General features: G+C 38.5%; 1 protein-coding gene across 2 annotated transcripts in view; it reads right to left on the bottom strand.

Annotated features, from left to right (window-relative positions):
* Positions 1 to 13,064: 13,064 nt before the first annotated feature.
* The window catches only part of XRCC4 (X-ray repair complementing defective repair in Chinese hamster cells 4), a 210,967-nt gene continuing 203,041 nt past the window's right edge, over positions 13,065 to 20,990 (bottom strand). For both annotated transcript variants that reach the window (XM_006775506.2, XM_006775507.2), the window contains exon 8: positions 13,065 to 13,710. In XM_006775506.2, coding sequence (XP_006775569.1) covers positions 13,599 to 13,710 — 112 coding nt within the window. In that variant the 3' untranslated portion in view covers positions 13,065 to 13,598. The remainder of the gene's footprint in view (positions 13,711 to 20,990) is intronic.

Genomic DNA, 20,990 nt, shown 5'->3' with positions numbered 1-20,990 from the left:
ATTCACTAATGGCAGCCCTGGCTGAAATGGAGGGGAAACATCAGTCTGGAGTCTTGATTAGCCACATCTGGCCATGACTCAGTGCGTTTTATGATGGCTTTGCTTGACATTTAGTTTCCCTGCTACACTTATCTCAAAATTCATCACCTTATCAACTGCACCCACCCACCCACCAAAGACCTCCTCTGCACCTTCTATCTTGCCAGAGAGGGCACAGAGAGGGCATTGAGATAGGCGTTTTCATCAACTGTGCTCTAATGCACATAATTTACACTCTTTGGCCTCAGTTTTCTTATCTTTCAAATGAAACAACTGATCCCAAAACTTCCACCCAGCACTGAGCAGGAGCTGAGATGGCTGAGAAGTAGGTGCCCCAGGGAAGCCAGGTAGCTAGGGCCTTCTATTCAAATGAAATCTGTTCTTCTCTCTGCCTTCCTTACTGCTCAGCAAATACCTATTCCAACTCATCCAAAAGTTAACAGCACCATTTTTATATATTTCCAAGATAAAATTTTGCTCTGTTCTCAGCCCAAGTAGCTATATGAGCATGTCTTCTCTGTATTCCAGGTGATGCCAAAAAGCATTGTATGTTGGTAGATAACAGATGGCATTTCTGTTTCATAACAACTATTTTTCTGGGAAGTAAGTGGCATTTTTAAAAATGTTTGTGGTATCTGAGAATCTAGTCTCAAAGCAAAAATAAGAACAAAACCCAAAAATGCAAAAAGTTGAAAATGTTCTATTTAGATAATATCTACCAACAGAGATATAAACAAAAGCAAGTCCAGTCTTCTAACAAGTATATCAAGGTCCATGACTAAGGAGCCCTCACCCACCAAAGGGCTGGGCTTCAGGACAAGGAAGGGCTTCTGTCTGGCTGTAGCCGTCAGCATGGGTGGGAATTACATGAAGTTGTGTCATTTAAGAAATCCTGGGGCCCGGGGGCTCCAGGGAAGCACTTTTACACCGAGGCTTCGGCTGTGGCACTACCTCTCGGCAGCATCTGCCTTATCTGGTGCTTAGATAAGAAGTCCCTGTGAGCAGGGCTCATGGAGAGGAAGCTGACTTCCCCAAAGAGGTTAAGTGGCCGGCAGGAGAGAAGAGACCGGGGCTTGGGAGATCCCCTTTATCCCGCTGTGACGCTATCTCCACTCTGCCAGAAAGAAGTGTTGCTGGAATTATCCATCAATGGGCAGACATCTGTGCTATTTACAGTCATCTGGGTAGCAGTGAGAAACATTCACTTCTGTTTCAGAGGTCACCATGAATAGGGCAGGTATGGGATTAATTCTTTTTGGCAGCCATATCCTGGAGGGAAAGGGCGAGCCAGAATGATCTCATAGACAAATAGAAAGGAACAGCCAGTTTTACACCCAAAGACTAGCCCGTTCCCCTTGTGACGTCTGACTTGAGCTAAGTAACGCGCCTGAGAACTGTCTTGCCAGCCACTCAGAATATAATATTTAACCCCTTACATTCATAGAGCCTGTGAGCACCACGGCATGGGAAAACATGGTACACTTCAGGTTAAAAACATAACAAAGTTTAGACTGCTTTACTCTTCTTCTCATTTAAGATGCTGGGACAATGCTATTGGCAACTTCATATGCTATGTGGAGGGAAGGGTCAAGCCAGAACTCTGACTCACATGTGCCTACTCATCTCCTCTGGCCATCGAATTAACCTATTTTGGGCCCTCTTCTTCAGGATGCTGGGTGATAAACAGTTTCATGCTCACAGGCTAATATTCAGTCTCCCAGGAATCTATTTGTCTCGAGATAGGGCAGGACCTCACAAACTTCATTCTTAAATAGCTCACATGATTTTTGTTATACTATGAAACCATTAATCTCTGTATAATATTTTCCTTTAAACTGACTTACTTTTTATTATGTTAAAAGAGCATATCACTATTGTCAATGGATAAAGGGTATATTATTTGCCTTACATACACAGTAGCTATAAAATATATGTACCATGAGTATAAAAATATGCTTTAAAGTTTAGGTAAATATTGTTACCTTATTCTAAAGACTCTGAATGGGAGGACTAGACACTGTTAAAAAATAATGGGAGAAGGTCAAGGGACACTGTTGGAGTGTTAAATATACGCCAACACTAAATTAAGATTTTCTCCTTTGTGTGATCAGAAAGACTGAAAGAATATTGACAAAGAAATCAATTTTTTTATTAGGGGACTCAAAGTAATGACGCTGGGTTAATGTGTCATCTTGGTGCTGTCTTCCTTTGGGATATATTTCTGTGAAGAATTTTTGGAAAACATGCCAAAATTCAAATCAGCATTTCTATTGCTCAGTTAGACTATGAGAAAGAGAACTTGAGATAAGGGTAGATGTTGCTTTTTCTCCACAGTCAATTCCGTTCAACACTTAATATGAACTATGGGTGCAGATATTTCCAGTAGCTTATTCTCTTATTGATGAGAAAAGAGAAATACATCTGAAGCAAATAACTACAAAAGCAAATCAACACCCAATTAAGGGAACATACTAAGGACCTAGGTTTGGGCTCCTCTGCAGGAATAAAGTACAAAAGGTTGCCCCCTAGAGGCAGGCAAGTTAGAAACAGGAGCCACATCTGAATGGAAGCAGCCCATCCCTCCCGCCGCGTTGGGCTCAGGGCACTGCAAGCAGAAAGCAAGCAGAAGGAAGGCTGGATTTCTACCCTGACTTGGCCACCCCATGAAGTACTGTCAACGTTCAAAGGAGGGAGAGAAACCCTACTCAGACTCCTAGAGAACTGGCCCCATTTTCCAAGATCTGACGGGGGGTGCCGTGCTGATTCTTTTTAGTGCCAAAGAGTAAATTAAACACATTTGTTGTTGAAACATATTGTGAATGTTTTAAAAAACATATTTATAATGCACGTAATTATTAAAATGTTAAGAGAAATGTTTTGCCTTCTGTTTAAATCATCATCCAATGGCTTTATACATGCTTTCTAGCAAATAACAATAGCAATAGCTCAACTTTTTTTGAGTAAGAGGACTCAGTCATGCAATACATTGTACTTTCGATGCCTACAGATTGAGAAAATACATAACGATCAAAGGCTGCTATTAATTCAGTGAAGCAAGTGAATTTGTATTTTATTCATCACCTCATCTATAGACGTTTCAAAAAAGAGTACTGTGTGTGCATTTGGCATGTTATTTATTTAGTCTATTCATACTGAATGTGCACATGGATTTACAGACCCTTCCAATGAATTCTGCTGCCCCCGGGGGGTCCAAGACCTACTGGTTGGGAACCGAGGAACAGGACAGGCTTATGATTGATGACAATGAGTTGGGCCTGGGGCACATCTGCTGGTCTTCCATTGCTTTTATCATCCCGACCCTCAGCACTTTCTTTCTGGAACTCTGCACTCTGCTTTGTTTACTGAAAATGTTTTCTGTATAAACTTCAGCAAGTTGGTTATGACTTCCCACAGTGGGAACATTTTTTCAGGCTAAAAAGTGAACTGCATTTTGAATGGACACTTGCACAACTGGGAGAAAAGTCATTTTCAACTCAAGATGCACCATCAGCTCTTCTAGTGCCTCCAACAATTCTTTATTCCGGAAGCATTTGCTGCGCGACTCTTTCTACCTTTGTGACATGCGCATTTAATTAAAAAAATGAAAGCAAAGGATGTCTTGCATCCCAGTCTAGCTGTTTCCCTTTACGTTGTTATCCAACTAGCCAACAAAGTCTGCCAATAAAGTTATTTGCTGTGAAAGTATAGCTAAGTAACATTGTCAACTTACTTTCTGAGTGTTTTTATGGAATTTTAATTCATTTGTCTTAGCAAATTTTATGAGTTTGTGATTCAAAATGTGGACTTTGCCTAATTGTACTGTCCTTTTGAGAGTTTGCCTTTGTGTGATCCTAAGTTCTGACTTTCTTACAAACAGTTATTTCAATCTTTCATGTATACTAGTATATGTTCGTGTTGTCATCTCCTCTCCCTCCTGCATCTACAATGACTTCCTTTCATCAGGGCACAACTTTCCAATAATCTTGTCTACATTTGCTGCCCACATATACTCATATCCTAGCCAGTTTCAACCCACTCCACTCTGGCTCTGTCCCCTAACTTGGCTGAAAGCCTGCTCTTGTCACAGTCACAAACCACTTTCATATGGGCCCAATGATCACTTCTTCATTCTCAGATAACAAGCTCTTTCAGCTGCATCTGACATGTTGACACTCCCTCTCTTTAAATCGTTTCTTAAGTCTATTTTCTTATAATCTTTCATGTATTCATCGAGGAAGACTTTTTCTGGGTATAAAGAATGGAACAGTGAAACAGGAAAGCTGTGTTCTTGTCTGAATAACAGTCTGGGAGAGACAGAGAAGTAATATGCAATGACAATAGAGTGTGTTGAATGTTACGATGGAGAAAATACAGTGTTAAGAAAGGACCTGGAAGAAAAGCCTGATCAGGATGGAGAAGGTCGGGGAAAAATTCCTGAGAAAGTGACATTTAATCCAAGACTAGAAGGTGAATAGGAGTTAGCCAGAGAATGGAGGAAGTGAGAAGGAGTACCCAAGACAAAGGGAAGAGTAGATGCCAGGGCTTGGAAGTAGAGCCAGAGCATGGAGAGCTGGAGTAGTTTAGTGGGCTTCGGGGGGAGGAAAGAGTAAAAATGGTCAGCGGAGTGAGGAGGCATCATATCATGACAGGCCTTGTGGAACATTTAAGAAAATTGGGCTCTTATTGAAGGCAGTGAGGAGCCAATGATGGACTTAGAACCTTAAAATGACTGAAGTGGGAGACAGGATTGGGATGGGGCAAGGTTAGAAGAAAGATTTGTTGGGAGTCTATGATATTGATTTAGACAGCAATGGTGGTAGTGTTAGTGAGGATAGAGAGAATTGGCCATTACAGAGGAAGAAAGAACAAAATTTAGTGATTGGTTGAGAGCCAGGATGGGGGACAATCCTGGTGAGGGAGATGGAAGAGTCCATTTCAATAACCATGATGAAGTATATGGTGCTGCCTCTCACCAATGTGAACAGTGCCCGAGTAAGAACAACATGTAGCTAAAGGTGAGGGAGATGATAAATTCAGTTGGAGTTTGTTGAGGCTCTTCAAAAGCAGAGCTATGCGTGGACAGGCAGTGGGGCCTCTGAAAGGTACTGGTTCTCTTCTCTCTGAGAGATAAGTAAAGGAATGAAGAAATGCTGACAATTTCTCTGTTCCCAGGAGCCTTCTCAGGGAGCATGTGTGAGTGACCCACAATACAAGATGTGCAGAGTGGGAGTGACAGGCTTCTGGGGGAGGCGGGGGGGATCTGCCTTTTTTCTGAGCAAGAAGACACTTCCCACCTCAGGCAGAAGCCACAGCTCAAGATCCACGGCTCTGAGAATTGGGCTGTCAGGGCAGCTGCAACCAGAATTAGACAGTGTGAAAGATCACATGACTTCATCACCAAATTCTCAGCAATATCTTAAAGGGGACTCCGTGGTCACAGGGTTTAGGAGTTTAGAGGAGGTAGGGGCAGCCTGAAATAGCTAAAACCTGAGCTGGGGGTACTTGGACTTTCTCAGGATCCTGGCAACATATTGACAATATACTTAGGTTTGGGGTCAGCAAATCAGACCAAAGTGAAATGAGTATAAACAAATGAAATAGGAAGGAAGAAAGTTCTTTTCATCTTAGCTTTGTTAGGTTGTACATTTTCTTTTGTTTTTTAGTGGTGCATACCATTTTTAGTGGAGGCCTCATTTCTTGCAAAATCATTGGTTTTGCAATTCAATCTGGGGTAATATATAAAAAAGATCATAAAAAATGAGGAACTATTCTGTCATTTCTAAAAAGACATTCACATGGCTAGATATTTGCTTAGTGCAATATAGTTCTTTATTTTTTAAATTGATTTTAGAGAGAGAACTGGATGGCGGGAGAGAGAGAGAGATAGAGAGATTGATCAGTTGTTTCTCACAATGCCCTGACCAGGGATTGGGAGAGAGAGAGAGAGAAAGAGAGAAAGAGAGTTGTTTCTCACACATGTCCTGACCAGGGACTGAACCCAAAACCTAGCTTGTGCCCTGAATAGAAATCAAACCTGTGAACTTTCAGTCTATGGGATGGCACTCCAAGCAACTGAGCCACACTGGCCAGGGCAATGCCTGTATATATCTAACAACCTCAGTTGAAATATTTTTGCTTCTCTGTGCCGTTAGCTGGACAAAAATGAAGGAATTCAAATATTGTAGTCTAAGGGGGCCATTTTTTTTTGTTTTCAACATGAGTTTTCCAGTTTATTTTCCCATTATCACCATCAAGTCCTATGTCTCTCCCCATACTATTTCTTTATATAATAATGCAACCTGCCTCATCAAAGGCTAATACACTATTAAATGAACTATATTTCACTGTGGGCATTCTGTTAGGAGTTCCTAGAAAACTATATTGAGTATATCTTTAGAGTTGAATTTTTTTCTGTAAATGAGTAAACTTATTCTAAGAACTATGGCAGGAGCTACAGGATTGGAGCTCATCAGTGACCTGAATTTCTGTAAGCGGACATGGTCAAGTTCTCAACAGAGTCTTGCACAAGGGTGGCCAACTCCCTTCTGCTGTATTAGTCATTGTTAGCCACACCAGGGAGTGATTTAACTCAGTTTACAAAAAATGCAATTGTAGTGCTACCCTCACGGGAGTGTTTAGTTAGTCACCATGCCGTCTTCATCATACTGCACCCATCCTTTCCTGTGTAACAGCTTTGGCTAAACTGGAAGTGGCAATAGATAAACACTAATAATCCCACACCCATAATGCAGCTCTTCTTGTGCACCAGGCACTGTGTTAAACCTTGTTTTACATGATCTCATTTAATCCTCAGAACCACCTGTGATGTGGGATTATTGGCTGCATTTTAGAAATTACAAAACTCAAGTTCAGGGAGAGGAAGAATTTCCCAAAGGTCACCCAGAACTGGGGTTTGAACTCAACTCTTTGACTCTTCAATCTGTTTATTAATCACTAGTAGATGGATGGCTTGCAAATTTTGTTCCCAAAGGATGAGGAGGCAGAACTCCAGGATCCTACCCCAACCATAGCAACTCTTCTCGTGTTGTTTTATATAAGTAAGTTTCAGTGTAGAGCTCATGGAAATAAGGGTTCACAGCCACGTTTTAAAAACAGTGAAGTTCCTGCATTGGTTGTGTTGTCTCTGTGCAGCATGTGAGCCAGCCGGAGATCTACCCACGGAACCCAGAACTACTGCACTGCGTACTCTGGGGCCACAAACAATTGCCTAAAAGAACAACTCCTGCCCTGCTGGTTTGGCTCAGTGGATAGAGCATCAGTCTGCGGACCGAATGATGATGAAATGACAAGACAAAGGGTAACACAGTGCAAGTTAACTCGCATGTGTCTTTGGCCTCAATATATTAGCTACCTTGTTAGTAAAAAATGTCCCAAAACAAGAACCATGGACAGGTATATTTCGCTAGTAGTAGGGCTAGAAACAATTACAATAGTAGAGCCCCACTGAAGAGATAAAGTGGGACAGATGAAGAAAAATAATTTTTTCCCCATAATGAACTAGTCCCATAGAGCAGACTTTTTTTTTTTTTTAAATGAGAAGGTTCTGACTCATTGCAGAGTGTATTTAAAGGGCAGCTAATCAGATTTAATTTCTTATAGGCCACTCTGGGAAACTCATAGTGAGTCTCTTTACATTTTTTGCTAAAGACAGTTCTACAGTTAGAAATACATTAGTCATCATCCTAGAGACAGCTACCATTTCATAATTCATAAACAATATTTGAGAGTTTATTATATTAATGTGGCACAAAACCTTTTGGATTTGAAGCATTACTATTATCTAATAGAGAGATAAAGGAAACCCAGATTTTTGAGAAGTAATGTGCATAAATCACACTCAGCAAATCAGATGCAATATGGCTTCCTGCATGAGTCTGTCCTGCAAAGTTTTGGACACTAAAAGCAGAAACTGAGAAATCTTCCATTTTGAGGTTGCAAAGTAGTTTTTTTGTATTCTAAGGAGCCAGACCTAGAGCAGACAGCTTTTTTTATTCTGGGAAAACCAACCCAATATGTCTTTCAGTTCTGAAAAATAAAGAACATATTCTCTATTTGGGGGGCCGAAATAATAACCTTGATTCAGACACTTCAAATCCAGTGTATGGGTCTTCCATTTAGACACATACATTGGATGTGATGTAGCAGAGTTCTCTTTCTCTGCAGACACACAGTCCAAGGCAGGAAACTTTCCTTTTTCTTTAGATGTATTTATGCTGCCTTACATTAGCATATTATTGTTTATTGTAAGGGAGACCCTCTCAGGGCATAATGGGGCAGCAGAAGCTTAAGGAAACCCCTTCTAGAGAGATAAAGAAGTGAGCAGTGACCCACAGAAGGAGCAGAGACCTAAGGTCTGAGCCAGGTGACGGGCTGAAATGACAAACAATGACTAGGATGGACATGGAGGGAGAAGAACCCAGTAGTCACAGAGGGTGAAGGCTCAGGTCTTTCCTTCAGATATTTAAAGTTAATCTGAACATGGGATGCAAATCTTTTCAAGATAGTGATTTCTTGTCCTTTGGATATACACCCAGAAGCAGGATTGCTGGATCACATGGTAGTTCTGTTTGTAATATTTTGAAGAACCTCCACCATTTTACGTCATGTCTGAAGAAAGTTACCTTCCAACCAACAGTGCACCAGGGTTTGCTTTTCTCCACATCCTCATAACCCTTTGTTTGACTGGAAATCCCATTGTCTTTTGAGCAGGTTGGTCACAGGAAGCGCATTTATAAACAAGTAGTATTTCCTGAGGTGAGGGACCTCCCATCTAATGGCGGCTGAGCACAAGTCTCATGAACCATAATGCTTCTTGCACACGAATTTGTGAATATCCAGTGCAGATTTTACCAAATAAGGCTCTTTCTGCATCAAGGGTTCTAAGGACTATGGGCTGGCAATTTGGAAAAAAAAAACCAAAAAACTGTGTTAGCCTCTCTTCACCTTTTTCTAAGCTTTCACCCCTGGGTTTTTGTTAACATTTAAAAAAGATATTTAAAGCTGCACTTCAGCCACCTTGTAAAATGAAAGAGTACATTGTACAGCCACCAAAGGTACACGTCAGTGCTTCTATCAAGTTTGGGGTCCTGTTCTGCTGCACTAATTGGAACCATGTGTTGAAAATGCAAGACAGGATTTTCAGCTGTTCTTTAATTAAATGGAATAAAATATAAAGCTTACATTTCTTTATAGCGAGAGGCTGCTGGGTTACTCTATTAGCAGGGCTGGTGGGTGATCCTGAGGAAGGATACTGGCTCCCCCGTCAGGGCCCCGGGGACACTGGTAGTTGACTTTAATATTTGAGACATTGTCAGTGATTCTATGTTATGATTTTAGCCAGGTCCACAGAAGGCCTGGTGGCACATGCCTCTCTCATAAGGAGATGAAGAGAAGTGATAGAGAAACCAATTATTTTCAAGTGTACTGGAATTGACTCATGAAGGTTTAAATATTCTTATAAAGTTCTGTTACTGCAAAGATCATCAGTGAGTTGGAAAAAATGCCTCCTCGTGCACTTGCCCACTGAAATCTGTGCAGAAATTGTGGCAAATATGTGTCTACTACAAAGACTGTAATAAATATTGTCTCAAGTTTTCTGTTAAAATATGAAAAAATATAATTTGATTTTTAAAAAGTGATATTTCTGCCACTTTATATTTGGGGGTGAGGGGGGCAATACTCTATCACTCTTACTGTCCTAGGATCAAAATTCCAAGGAATAAAGGTTAGTCCACAAATGTATTTGTTCAGGGCTTAAGCCCCTCTTTCACGATGCTTTACATTATTAACATATATTGAATGGCACCAGTGTAGTGACCTGCACTCCCTTCCTGTCTTCCCAAGGTTGGGAACCAGAGCTGGTACCTCTGTACCAAGTGTTGAGGCCTTAGGGAAGAAATGTACATTCTGCTTCCAACACAACAGTTGCACTTATAGCCTCCAGAAAGAGGTACAAGGACAGTGCGTTAGTGAGGAGAGCGACAGCAATTCCTCCAAAGGTGCCTATGAGCAGCATTCTGCAGGAAATGGGTGCCCATGACCCCACTCAGAATCACCCATCAGTCCTACTAATAGAATGGATAAATGCTTGTCTCTTTCACTCTTGGGTGTATGGTTCCAAGATATCTTTCAGAAGATTCTGGTGGGGTGGAGCATGCACCATCCATGGGGCTGGCTGCCTTGATAAGGTCTCCCTACCCTGGCTTTTCCTCCTTCCCTTTTTTATCGTTTCTGTCCAGCACTCCCACTGCCTGCATCACACTCCCAAATAAATTGACTGCATGCAAACCCTTGGCTTAGGCTCAGCTGCTGGAGAAATGCAGAGCAAGACCAATTCCTAGGAGTGTCTTGTATGAGCAAGTTCCATAAATATTGTCTAATCTACCTATAATTTATTTGACTGGCTGTGTTGTTTTTCAGATGTAATTAAGTTGGAGACTGTTTCTAAATCAAAAGTGAGTCGTTCAGGACCAGTCTATATTCTGTTTACTGGAACAGTGGCCACCAAAATTGCTCCTGCACCTAATAGGAATAGCTGCTATCAAGATGGGCGCAGAGCTCTAATCTCTCTCCTTTCTTAGAGAACCAAGAGCCTTTAGGGACAGAGACCCTCACTCAGAAAGTATAGCTCTCTGTGGCACTATGAGATGAAAGCCCTGTTGATCTGACAGCTTCAGAAGGGAAGAAAAATCAACGTAAACAATAAAATTCATGTCGAAAAAAATATTATTCAAATAGAGGGGAGAAAAGTTAGAAAGTGAGGACAAAGCTTGGTAAAAGAGAGGACATGTGGACATTTGAAAGGGAAAAATGAGTAGAATGTAGGCTGGAGAGTGTTTTAATTTGAGTTGGTCAAAGAGTTGGGAGTCAGAAAAGGAGATGGTGGGTGGTCAGTTATGAAGCAACCACAAAATGCTTGTTGTCATGTAATTTTCAAGGTATCCTTTTCCAGTTATTAAAATACAGAGAAAATCATTTCAGGTTACCACTAAACTACTTGCAAATATCAGAAGCTGTCAGATCACAGTGAAAATTTTAAATTCAGACTATAGCTACAAATGGATGCATGAATAGTTCTTTTGTGGTTCTATCACTCTTAACCAAAAGTAACTACCTACTTTTTTTATTTCCTGATTTATAGGTAAATTCATGAGGCCTTACATGAACTTAGATGTTAGCTTCATCTTATTAAAAATGAATTCTATAAATAGTGCTGAGTGAAAGAACAAGACACAAAAGGACGAGGGTGAGCTGCTCTTCTGGGCAGTATCTACCAAGGGGCCCTTGACTAGGCTTACTGTCCATTCCCAGCTGTCCAGGAAGGGCCTATGACCTGAAGTTTTCTGGCAGTCCATGACTTCCCAAGGAAGTATCAGGCAGAACGGTGCAGCTCAATTATTGTCACGTCCTTATTACATAAATGAATATCACACTCCTAAACACCCCTGGCCAACACACTCTCCTCAGCCTACTCCAAGTTCTCTTAACCTTTTAATTGGAACTTTTATCTTCTGTAGGTCCTCACTTATAACTTTACACTTATTATTCCCTTTGTGCACTTATCCTACCACTTACTGATATTATAGTTCATTACACAGTGATTTTGGGCCTAAGCCCATTCCCAATACTCCACGCTTTGAGAGCAGGCCCCAAATTTCACTTACTAGAACATAAGCTCCATGGCAACAGAATGCTCATATTATTCATGGCCACATCTAGTGCCCAGACCAGGGGCTGCCACAAATGCTTAACACATATTTAGTGAATGGATGGATTTATCATTAAATTCTTTGTATGGCCCAGTTCTGTGTTTTGTGCCTACCTGATCCTTTATAAACATGTGTTGAATCAAACTGAATCAACAAAGAGCTGTTCAGCTCCAAAACACAGGGTCAAGTATTTTATTTTAAAATATGTTTTTTATTGAGTTCAGAGAGAGGAAGGGAGAGGGAAAGATGGATAGAAACATCAATGATGAGAGAGAATCATTGATTGGCTGCCTCCTGCATACCCCCAACTGGGGACTGAGCCCACAACCTGGGCACAGGCCCTGATTGGGAACTGAACAATGACCTCCTAGTTCATAGGCTGACACTCAACCACTGAGCAACACTGGCCAGATATGATGGAGTATTTTATAAGTTTGAGTGATAGACCATTAAAAAAAGAAAAACTTTTCTAAAGTAGTTTCTTGACCTTTTAATGCTACATAAGATATCTCTTCTGGAGATGTGACTTTTCTTTCATGAATATCCCCAAGGTAGCCTGAGCCATATTATTGGATGCTAGGGCCAAGAATTATAAATTTTAAGCTGATAAAAACCTTCAGAAATGCAATCTCATTATTGTATTATTTTCCATACAAACAACCTTAAACCTACTTTTGCCTCATCCTGTATAAATATATGTGACTATAGTTTAATGCTTTAATTTTGTAAATATCAGCATATAAATGATATTTAAAACCACAGATAACTTAGGGAGATCATGTAAGTAATCAAACAAGAAGGCTGAAGATTTTTAGGCAAAAAGAACTCAGCCAAGAAGCCTAAAAAAAAAAAAAAGTGTCCAGAAGAAAAAGGAACACAAACAACATATATTATTGCAAAAGTCAAATGAAGAGAATGTTTACTGAGGAGAAGTGTTTGACTATCAAATGTTGCTGAAAGGATTAGTAATATGAGAATGGACCGATTTTTAGATTTATCAACATGGAGGTCACTCTTAACTTTAAGTAGCATGGAAGGAATGGAAATCCAACTGGAGAGAGGAAGATGAAATGAGAGATTAGAAAGTAGGAACTGAATTTTTTAAAAAAGTTGTTGCAGATGTCATTGAGGTGAATATGAAATGTGAATATAAGATCCTTGTCACCAAAGAAGGTCCCATACATGTAAAACAAATGTTTTAACAATAATTTCCATATTTTAAAAAAAATAAAAAGAGGTGTACATTTGTATCAGTAACCACTTTATGAAGACCTGTTATATAATAAAGAAAAAAGGTAAGCTAAGTAACATATTTTATTAAGAATATGAAATCTTGAATGCATCAGAAATTGTATCATCAGATTTTAAGGTTGTTTGTGTACAAACTAAAAACAGGTTTTATACATCATTCCCCAAATAAAACGCTCAAACATAACTGTTCTGAATACAGTAGTTAAAAAAACAAATAAACCTGTAGACATTTTATTTGTCATATTTCCAAAATCTTCCTAGACAGGATGTTAGACAGCTCGCACATGTAATACGTGTGAACTGAATAAGATAAATGTGTCCTTTGCAACAAAAAGTGAGATTTTATATAATTATAGGCATGCTGAATGAATAGTTTAGAATAATGTACCACTGTCATCAAATCATATCTTCATATACACGTGTAATCCATTTTGCACAATGGTTTCAGCTCAGTGTGTATGTAATTAAATTGTAAGATGAAGTAATAGCTGCTGCTGAGTTGAAATTTCACTTTTTTCGGTTTAAAAAAATGAATAGAAAACATAGTCTAGTGAACATCAAAGCACTTTTCTGGGACAGTTAAATCTCATCAAAGAGGTCTCCGGAACTACTGTTTTTCAGAGTCTCTAAGGACATGTTGTCAGTTGAGCTGAGCTCCTTTTTCAAAGTCTCTGGTAGTGGAGGATCAAGCCTAGAGAAAAAGAAAATCGTGATGATTTTATTTTTAAAATATTCCACGTCGAGTAAAATAAAATGAAGAGATACACAAGTAAAATAAAAGTTAATTCCTCTTTCAGAATGGGTTTTAGAACATAAAGAAAGATGAAAGGAATTTAATTACTTTAACTGTTTTAGAATTAACCTGTTGCTTGCTATTCTGGGTCACAAAAATTCAAGGGCCTACAACAGCAATACTCATGATTAAGGTAAAAACACACAATAAGCTCTTTCTCTAAGTATTTTTATGCCAAGATCAGGATGGTTTCTCAAGCCATTTCTTTAATTATTCTATCCCAATTTTCATTTCCCTTTGTCTCCTTTAAATTCTACCTATTAACATGTGTTTTAATCTCAATAGTAGAAAGTTCCAATCCCAGGAATTCCCTTTAGCGGCCATTTGATAATAAGTGGGTGTATACAACTAACAATGATTTCATATTTTAGCAGTTGTTGATCCACATACCTTCATATTTACACTTATAATCTACATATCTTCATTTAGTAACTAAATTTTATTCAGTTTCAGTACTGCCGTTACTACCTCAATCAATTGACCTCTTTATTTATGTAAATGTTCTTTTTGAGTCCTAGGATGAAAGGCATAGTCACTGACTGTTAACTGGTCTCAAAAACCAATTTAAAAAAAAAACCTTAAAAAGCTGCAGGGTAAATAGCTCAATCAGAAGGGCAGCTTAGGAACAGCTTATACGTTGTATAAACCTTGTCAGTGGTCCTTCATAGAACCTAAATAAAATATGTTAATATTCACAATTAACGTGCCTTCAGAGGCAATTAAGACGAGGTCAAGTTAACCCAGCAATACTGAGTAATATTTCTAACTTCAAAGGCAGAGGAGCCACCCCAGCTTGGTGTGGCTGAAAGAGAAGGGCTTGAAGTCAGGACACATAGATTTGAACCCCGGTCTATTTCTTATTAGCTATGTGACCTTAGGCAAGTTATTTAACCTAATTGGATTTACGTTCTCTCTCCTGGAAAACTGATATAATAATATCTGCCTCGGAGATAGTCTAAAGCTTAAAGTGTTGAACACGAAAATGCTTATATCTTCTCACAAAACAGTTGAACTATTAATATTAGCTGCTAATATTGTGTAAACTACGAAAGAGCTCCTGTTAATGGCTCTTTAATTTAAAAGAATAACCAATTTAAAATCCCCAAACATTGATGATGCTTTTGAGATTATGAGTATTTCAAAAAGCCTACACCACACTTACTGCACAGGTTAATAAAAATAAATCCACACAGGACCCTCGTTGGCCTCAGGACTGCATACAATTGATTAGCCATGGTTGGCTGCCACTAGACCTGGGGCGTGTCCTATCTTATCTTGAGCAAGCCAAGTTCAGACAACATCACCTTCACTGAAATGCTAAGGTGCATGACAACTACTACCCTCTGGGAGTGCCAATGTCAAAATAACCATAAAGAGGGACACAATTATTGTGACATGCAATTAAATATTTAAAAATATAGTCCACAGGAGAATAAAATGATACAATACAGAATAAAAGTATAATTAATACATGCATAAGTTTTTAATGTCAACTCAAAACACATTGAACATTTTTCTCTGGCCATAAATGTCTCAAGAGTTGATTTCTCTCCTTAGTAAAATAGAGAATTGAAGTATTTCAATTAAAAAGTCAGACCTGGAAAAACCTGTATAATTTTGTTTGCAGCCTGTAGACACTGCACAACCAGAACACAGAGATCCATTTAATTTTTAAAAATTAGCATAAGACAAAAGGACCCCTCTGAAGTGACAAGTCTGAAGGAAATAGATTCCTGGTGCCCCATTTATGATTCCCATCTCCTTCTGAAGTCAAGAGGAGCTTAAATAGATTTAGACTCTTTTGTTCTTAGTACCTAGTACATAATAGGTGCTCAACAAACTGCATTCAATGAATAGAGATCATTTTTCTACAGTTCTTATATCCCTGGTAAGTCAACAGAGTAAATTTAGAGTTCTCCCCACAACCAAAATAGAAGCTTATTCATTTTTACAAATAACAAATATTTATTTTCAAACTTGTTATAAATTCTGAAAAGTCCATCATCCTGCCCGGCCGGTATGTTTTCCCATGAATATAATATTTACTAGCCTGAAAAAAAAGCCAGCACTAAAAACACAACCTAGTGGTGCAATTAAGGAAAATAAGGACACACAAAGAAAGAAGGCAGAACTCTACTTCTGGCTATCAAGAAAAGAGGGGAAAGGTGGGCAGAAAATAATATCCAGTGATGGAGGTTAGAGATTGCTAAGGAAATGGCGACCAGGAGTGATAGTTTCACCAGTGTGGATGCAGCTGTTTAGTTTCTTGCTGTTCGTGTAACAAATTATCTATTCAATTTTTAGGTTTCATCCAAAGTTATGAAACTACATGTTCAGTAATTATCTCCTCTTCTTAACTTACTTTGGGTGTTGAAATGTTTCTTCGGATAAAATAGTTACTACTTAAGATAAACATTTGGTTAAAAGAAATAATGAATTACCCTACTTGCTTCTTAAGAAGACTAGGTTTCAAATACAGAAATTCTAAATCCTATATTAATCCTAATGAATGCAAAGAATAACAAAATCATTTATTTTTTGGTATATGAAGTAGTATATGCATATTACAAAAAATTCAAAAACTTCATAACAGAAAAAGTAAAATAAAAATTATCCTGTCCATTCACTTGTTGATATTTTAGTATATGTCTTTTTTTAATTCAATCAAAATTCTGTTGAAAGTCTATTCAAAGTTGCTAGTCTATCACTCAGAGTAATAGCAAGATTATTAATGTTCTCCTTATTGCAGGTACTGTGTTAAGCTCCTTATTCATGTAATTGTCACAATAACCCTATGTCCTGTTATGGTCTCTATTTTCCAGATGAGAAACCAAAACTTTAGATATTTGAATGACTCACTCACCTAAGGTCTCACAATTTATAAATGGCCAAGGCATGACTCCTTTCCCATTTTTCCTTTGCCTCAAATGTCTTTCCCTTCATTATTTCCTGCCCCAAATCTACCTACATTTGAAGGGTCAGCTAAAATGCTATATCCCTTATGAAATTTGCCTTGAATTCTGCCTCTTTATTTAAAACTTGATTTTTAGAGAGAGAGAGAGAGAGAAAGAGAGAGAGAGAGAGAGAGAGAGAGAGAGAAAGAGATTTGTTGTTTTATTTACTTATGCATTTATTGATTAATTCTTGTATGTGCCCTAATAGGGGATCAACTCTACAACCTTGGTGTATGGGATGACACTCTAACAGATGGAGATATCTGGCCAGGGCCTGAACTCTGCCGCTTTGAGATCTCATACCACACATCATTAAAGAATTATTCTAACATAAAGTAAACTAATTCTGTTCAAAACAACACAGCTTTATGTGTTCCTTGGGTAATTATAATGTGTGAAATTGAAAGCAGGGCCAATTACAGCAAACGTTTCTTAAAGTGAAAAGTGTGCTTAAAGTCAGATTATAAGCTCTATTTTTCCTTAAAGTCATTAACATCACCGCCTTGATTGACAATACTTAGCAAGCATTTGAAAGTGAATTATGCTCCACTGGACACTGTCTGCATAATATTAAATTGACATGGTCACTACCCTCTTTGAGCTGACAATCTAAAACAGATGTCATGGTATAAACAAACATAAAAAGAGATAAAGACGCCGACATATATCTGTTCAACAATTGAAATACACTGCATGAAATGCTTATATTATATTCCAACCACAGTAAAAGTGTTGTATGTGTGCGCATGTGTAGGAAATTGAGATGTTCGTATATGGGATCGAGGTAAGGATTTTTCAAATGCAGATTTTGTCTGTATAAGAAGGTAAGAGCTCACATCTGTGCAGTTGGGACTTTCTGAGAGGAATACAGTTGTCAATCACCACAGAATAACCACTGTACACATGTGAACCAGATGCTTCCATGTAAAATAACCCAGGGTGTTTCACAGAGGAATCACTGAAAACGTAATGACACATCAGTCCTCGTTTATTAGTAACAGGTCCACTTATGTGGAAGCCATATGGTACTGTCCGTCCTGAAGTAGTGGAAAATACAGAAATGGGTACTCGGAGATGTTCAAATATAAACTCGGCTGCTGCTGCTGCTGCTGCTTTGCCGTATTATCCTTGTGGGATACGTGATAATTATACATGTTCAGTCAAATGTCTTTCAGAGAGATGTCTTTGGCTGTCTTTTATTAGTAACGATTGTGCCAATAAAGTTTACATTTTAGTCTCTCCTTTTAGGATTTTATTTCAACAGAAAAGAAAATGTTTAGTGGCCACACAACTCCTCCATACCTATATAATGACTGTTAGGATAAATATTCATTTACAATACCTTACACTCCTAAATTGTTATGAATGTTATCTCTGCATATAGTTTAAATGTTGAGTCAATATATACGGATTCCCTGCAGATCAACAGAGCCTGTGTGCAAGCTGTCAGGAAGTATCTATGTTTTACAACATTGATCCTCTGAACTCCAAGGGTCATTGGTCTGTGTTTCATAAGCTGTCTACCTATTTACATAATCGATTTGCTTGTTTTCTTCATGTGTCAGAGCACTGTCTGACATAGAAATGGAACTCTTTAGTTAACAGCAAAACTTTTAAGAAGAGTTTAATTTTCTGCTTCAAAGAGACTCTTTAAAACAAAGAAAACCAGCTGGCCCAAGTCTACTTCTACGGAATACTTTGGTTAGAAAACTACTGCAAGATAGCACACATCTTCAAAGTCACCTAGAGTATTGTACTCAAATGTCCATGCTGTACTGTGAGGCTGAGGTAGAGACAGTTCATTTTTAAATGACTTAGGTCCTTGGGACAGCATACTGAACAGTATTTGAATGCTTTATATATATATAAATATATATATATGTGTATATACTTAAAACATACATTGCTAGATACAGTTTTCTAATACTGTCCAGGGTTTTTGTACCTATGCTCAGGAATAAAATTGGTCTGTAATTTTTTTGTCAAACTCTTGCTTTTTTTTGGGGGGGGGGCGGGTTCTAGAATCAAACTTATGTTAGCCTTAAAGAATTAGTTGGGAATATTTTCTTATTTACTTTGCAGAAAAGTTCAATAATATTAAAATAACGTGTTCTTGAAAAACCTGAGGCCTTTCTTCTGAAAAGAATTTGTGTGGTTTTCCTCACTGAGTCAGACGGCACTACCCAAGGTCCTAGAGGCCTAAGGCAGTCTTCCAATGCTGTGTTCAAGCAGCATTTCTATCTCAGACGGCCCTGCTCTTCGGTCATTTGCTCCCATAGCAAGGTGCCTGCTTTGGCTTCAGCTTGTTGCTTGGCCCGAAAGAATTCCAGTAACTTCGAATTCAGGTTTGTGTGCACTCGAGAAAAAAACAAAAACATTTGTAATTTGTGTAGGACTTAGTTGTATTTCAGTGAAAGGATACCTCGGATTATCTAGTTTGCCACATTGTCAGAGAAAGATTCAGTGGTTTCAATTTAATAATAAGTAGTGTCTTTTCATGCAGTGTGTACCAAGTTTGAAGACAGATAAGGCTGGGTTAAAATTATGGATCTATCACTTTGGTGATCATGTGATTTTGAAGAAGTCTAAACTTTTCTGAGCCTGTTTCCTCTTTAAATTGGGGATACTAACTCCTACTTTATATGGCTGTTTAAAAGTATGCAACAAAATATAACTGACATTTACTAGACACTAAGAGCCAGACACTGTTAAAAGTGCTTATAGGTACAAACCCATTTAATCTTCACAACAGCCCTATGAGGTATTATCATTATCATCTCCTTTACACAGTTGTGTAAACCTAGAGGTTGTCAAGGCCATAAAACTATTAAGAGGAGGAGAAAGGATTTTAATTTAAAGTCTGGATCTATTGTGTAAAAAATATTATGTTGTTATTTGCAGCATTAAATCATTTAAGTTATGTTAAAAGTCTACCATAGTACCTGGCACATAGTAAGTACTTTAGAATAATAGCTACATTTTTATAATAATAACATAATTATTAACAGTGAAAGAATTTATAAGGCGAATGGATAAACAAACATGATACATCCACAGACAGAGTACGACTCATTAGAAGCAATGAAATGCTGACACATGTCTACGTGGAAGAATCTCAAGAGCATGCTGCTACATGAAAGACGTGACTCAAATGGCTACATATTGTATGATTTTATGTGACATTCTGGGGGAAAAAACAAAACTATTGAAACAGATCAGTGGTTGCTAGAGCCGAGTGTGGAAGAGAGGACTGACTGAAAACAGGCATGAAAAATCTTTTGGGGATGGTGAAAATATTTCCTTGCTTGATTGTACTGTTTGCCAAAATTCATCAAACTATACACCTAAGAATCATGAATTTTACTTTATATTATTTATATATCTATAAGCAAGACAAATAAAAAGGTAGTAACTTTTTTCCTGAAAAGCATTTTTTTTAAAAAATATATATATTTTATTGATTTTTTTACAGAGAGGAAGGGAGAGGGATAGAGAGTCAGAAACATCGATGAGAGAGAGAAACATCGATCAGCTGCCTCTTGCACACTCCCTACTGGGTATGTGCCCGCTACCAAGGTACATGCCCTTGGCTGGAATCGAACCTGGGACTCTTGAGTCTGCAGGCTGACACTCCATCCACTGAGCCAAACCAGTCAGGGCCTGAAAAGCATTTTTAAGCTATATTTTGTTTTTGATTGTTATGTCATTAAGTATTTTTAAAAACTACTGATTTAAAAATATACAGTGTATTCTTAATTGTGAAATAAATATCCATGGAACAGGAATAAGAGTTCCTTACCAATCCCCTAAAAATGAAGGAAAGCAATTAAGAAAGGGGCTTGCTAGTTTCAAACTTTCATGGGATGCTTAATATACTTCTTTAGATGTTCTATTTCTTTCTAATAGGTCACAGCCCTAGCCAGTTTGGCTCAGTGGATAGAGCATCAGCCTGTGGACTGAAGGGTCCTGGGTTTGATTCCAGTCAAGGACACATGCCCAGGCTGCAGGCTCAATCCCTAGGCTCGGGCGTGCAGGAAGCAGCCGATCAGTGATTTTCTCTCTCATCATAGATGTTTCTATCTCTCTCTCCCTCTCCCTTCCTCTCTGAAATCAATAAAAATCTCTCTATATAAAAGACTAATATGCAAAGTGTCCCCTTGGGCGTTTGACCAGGAGAGCAGGAGTTTGATTGCTCATTATGATGTGTGCTGACCACTAGGGTGC

This window comes from Myotis davidii, unplaced genomic scaffold (genome assembly GCF_000327345.1).
Source record: "Myotis davidii unplaced genomic scaffold, ASM32734v1 scaffold44, whole genome shotgun sequence".
NCBI lineage: Eukaryota > Metazoa > Chordata > Mammalia > Chiroptera > Vespertilionidae > Myotis > Myotis davidii.
This window is presented reverse-complemented; position numbering and strand designations above follow the sequence as displayed.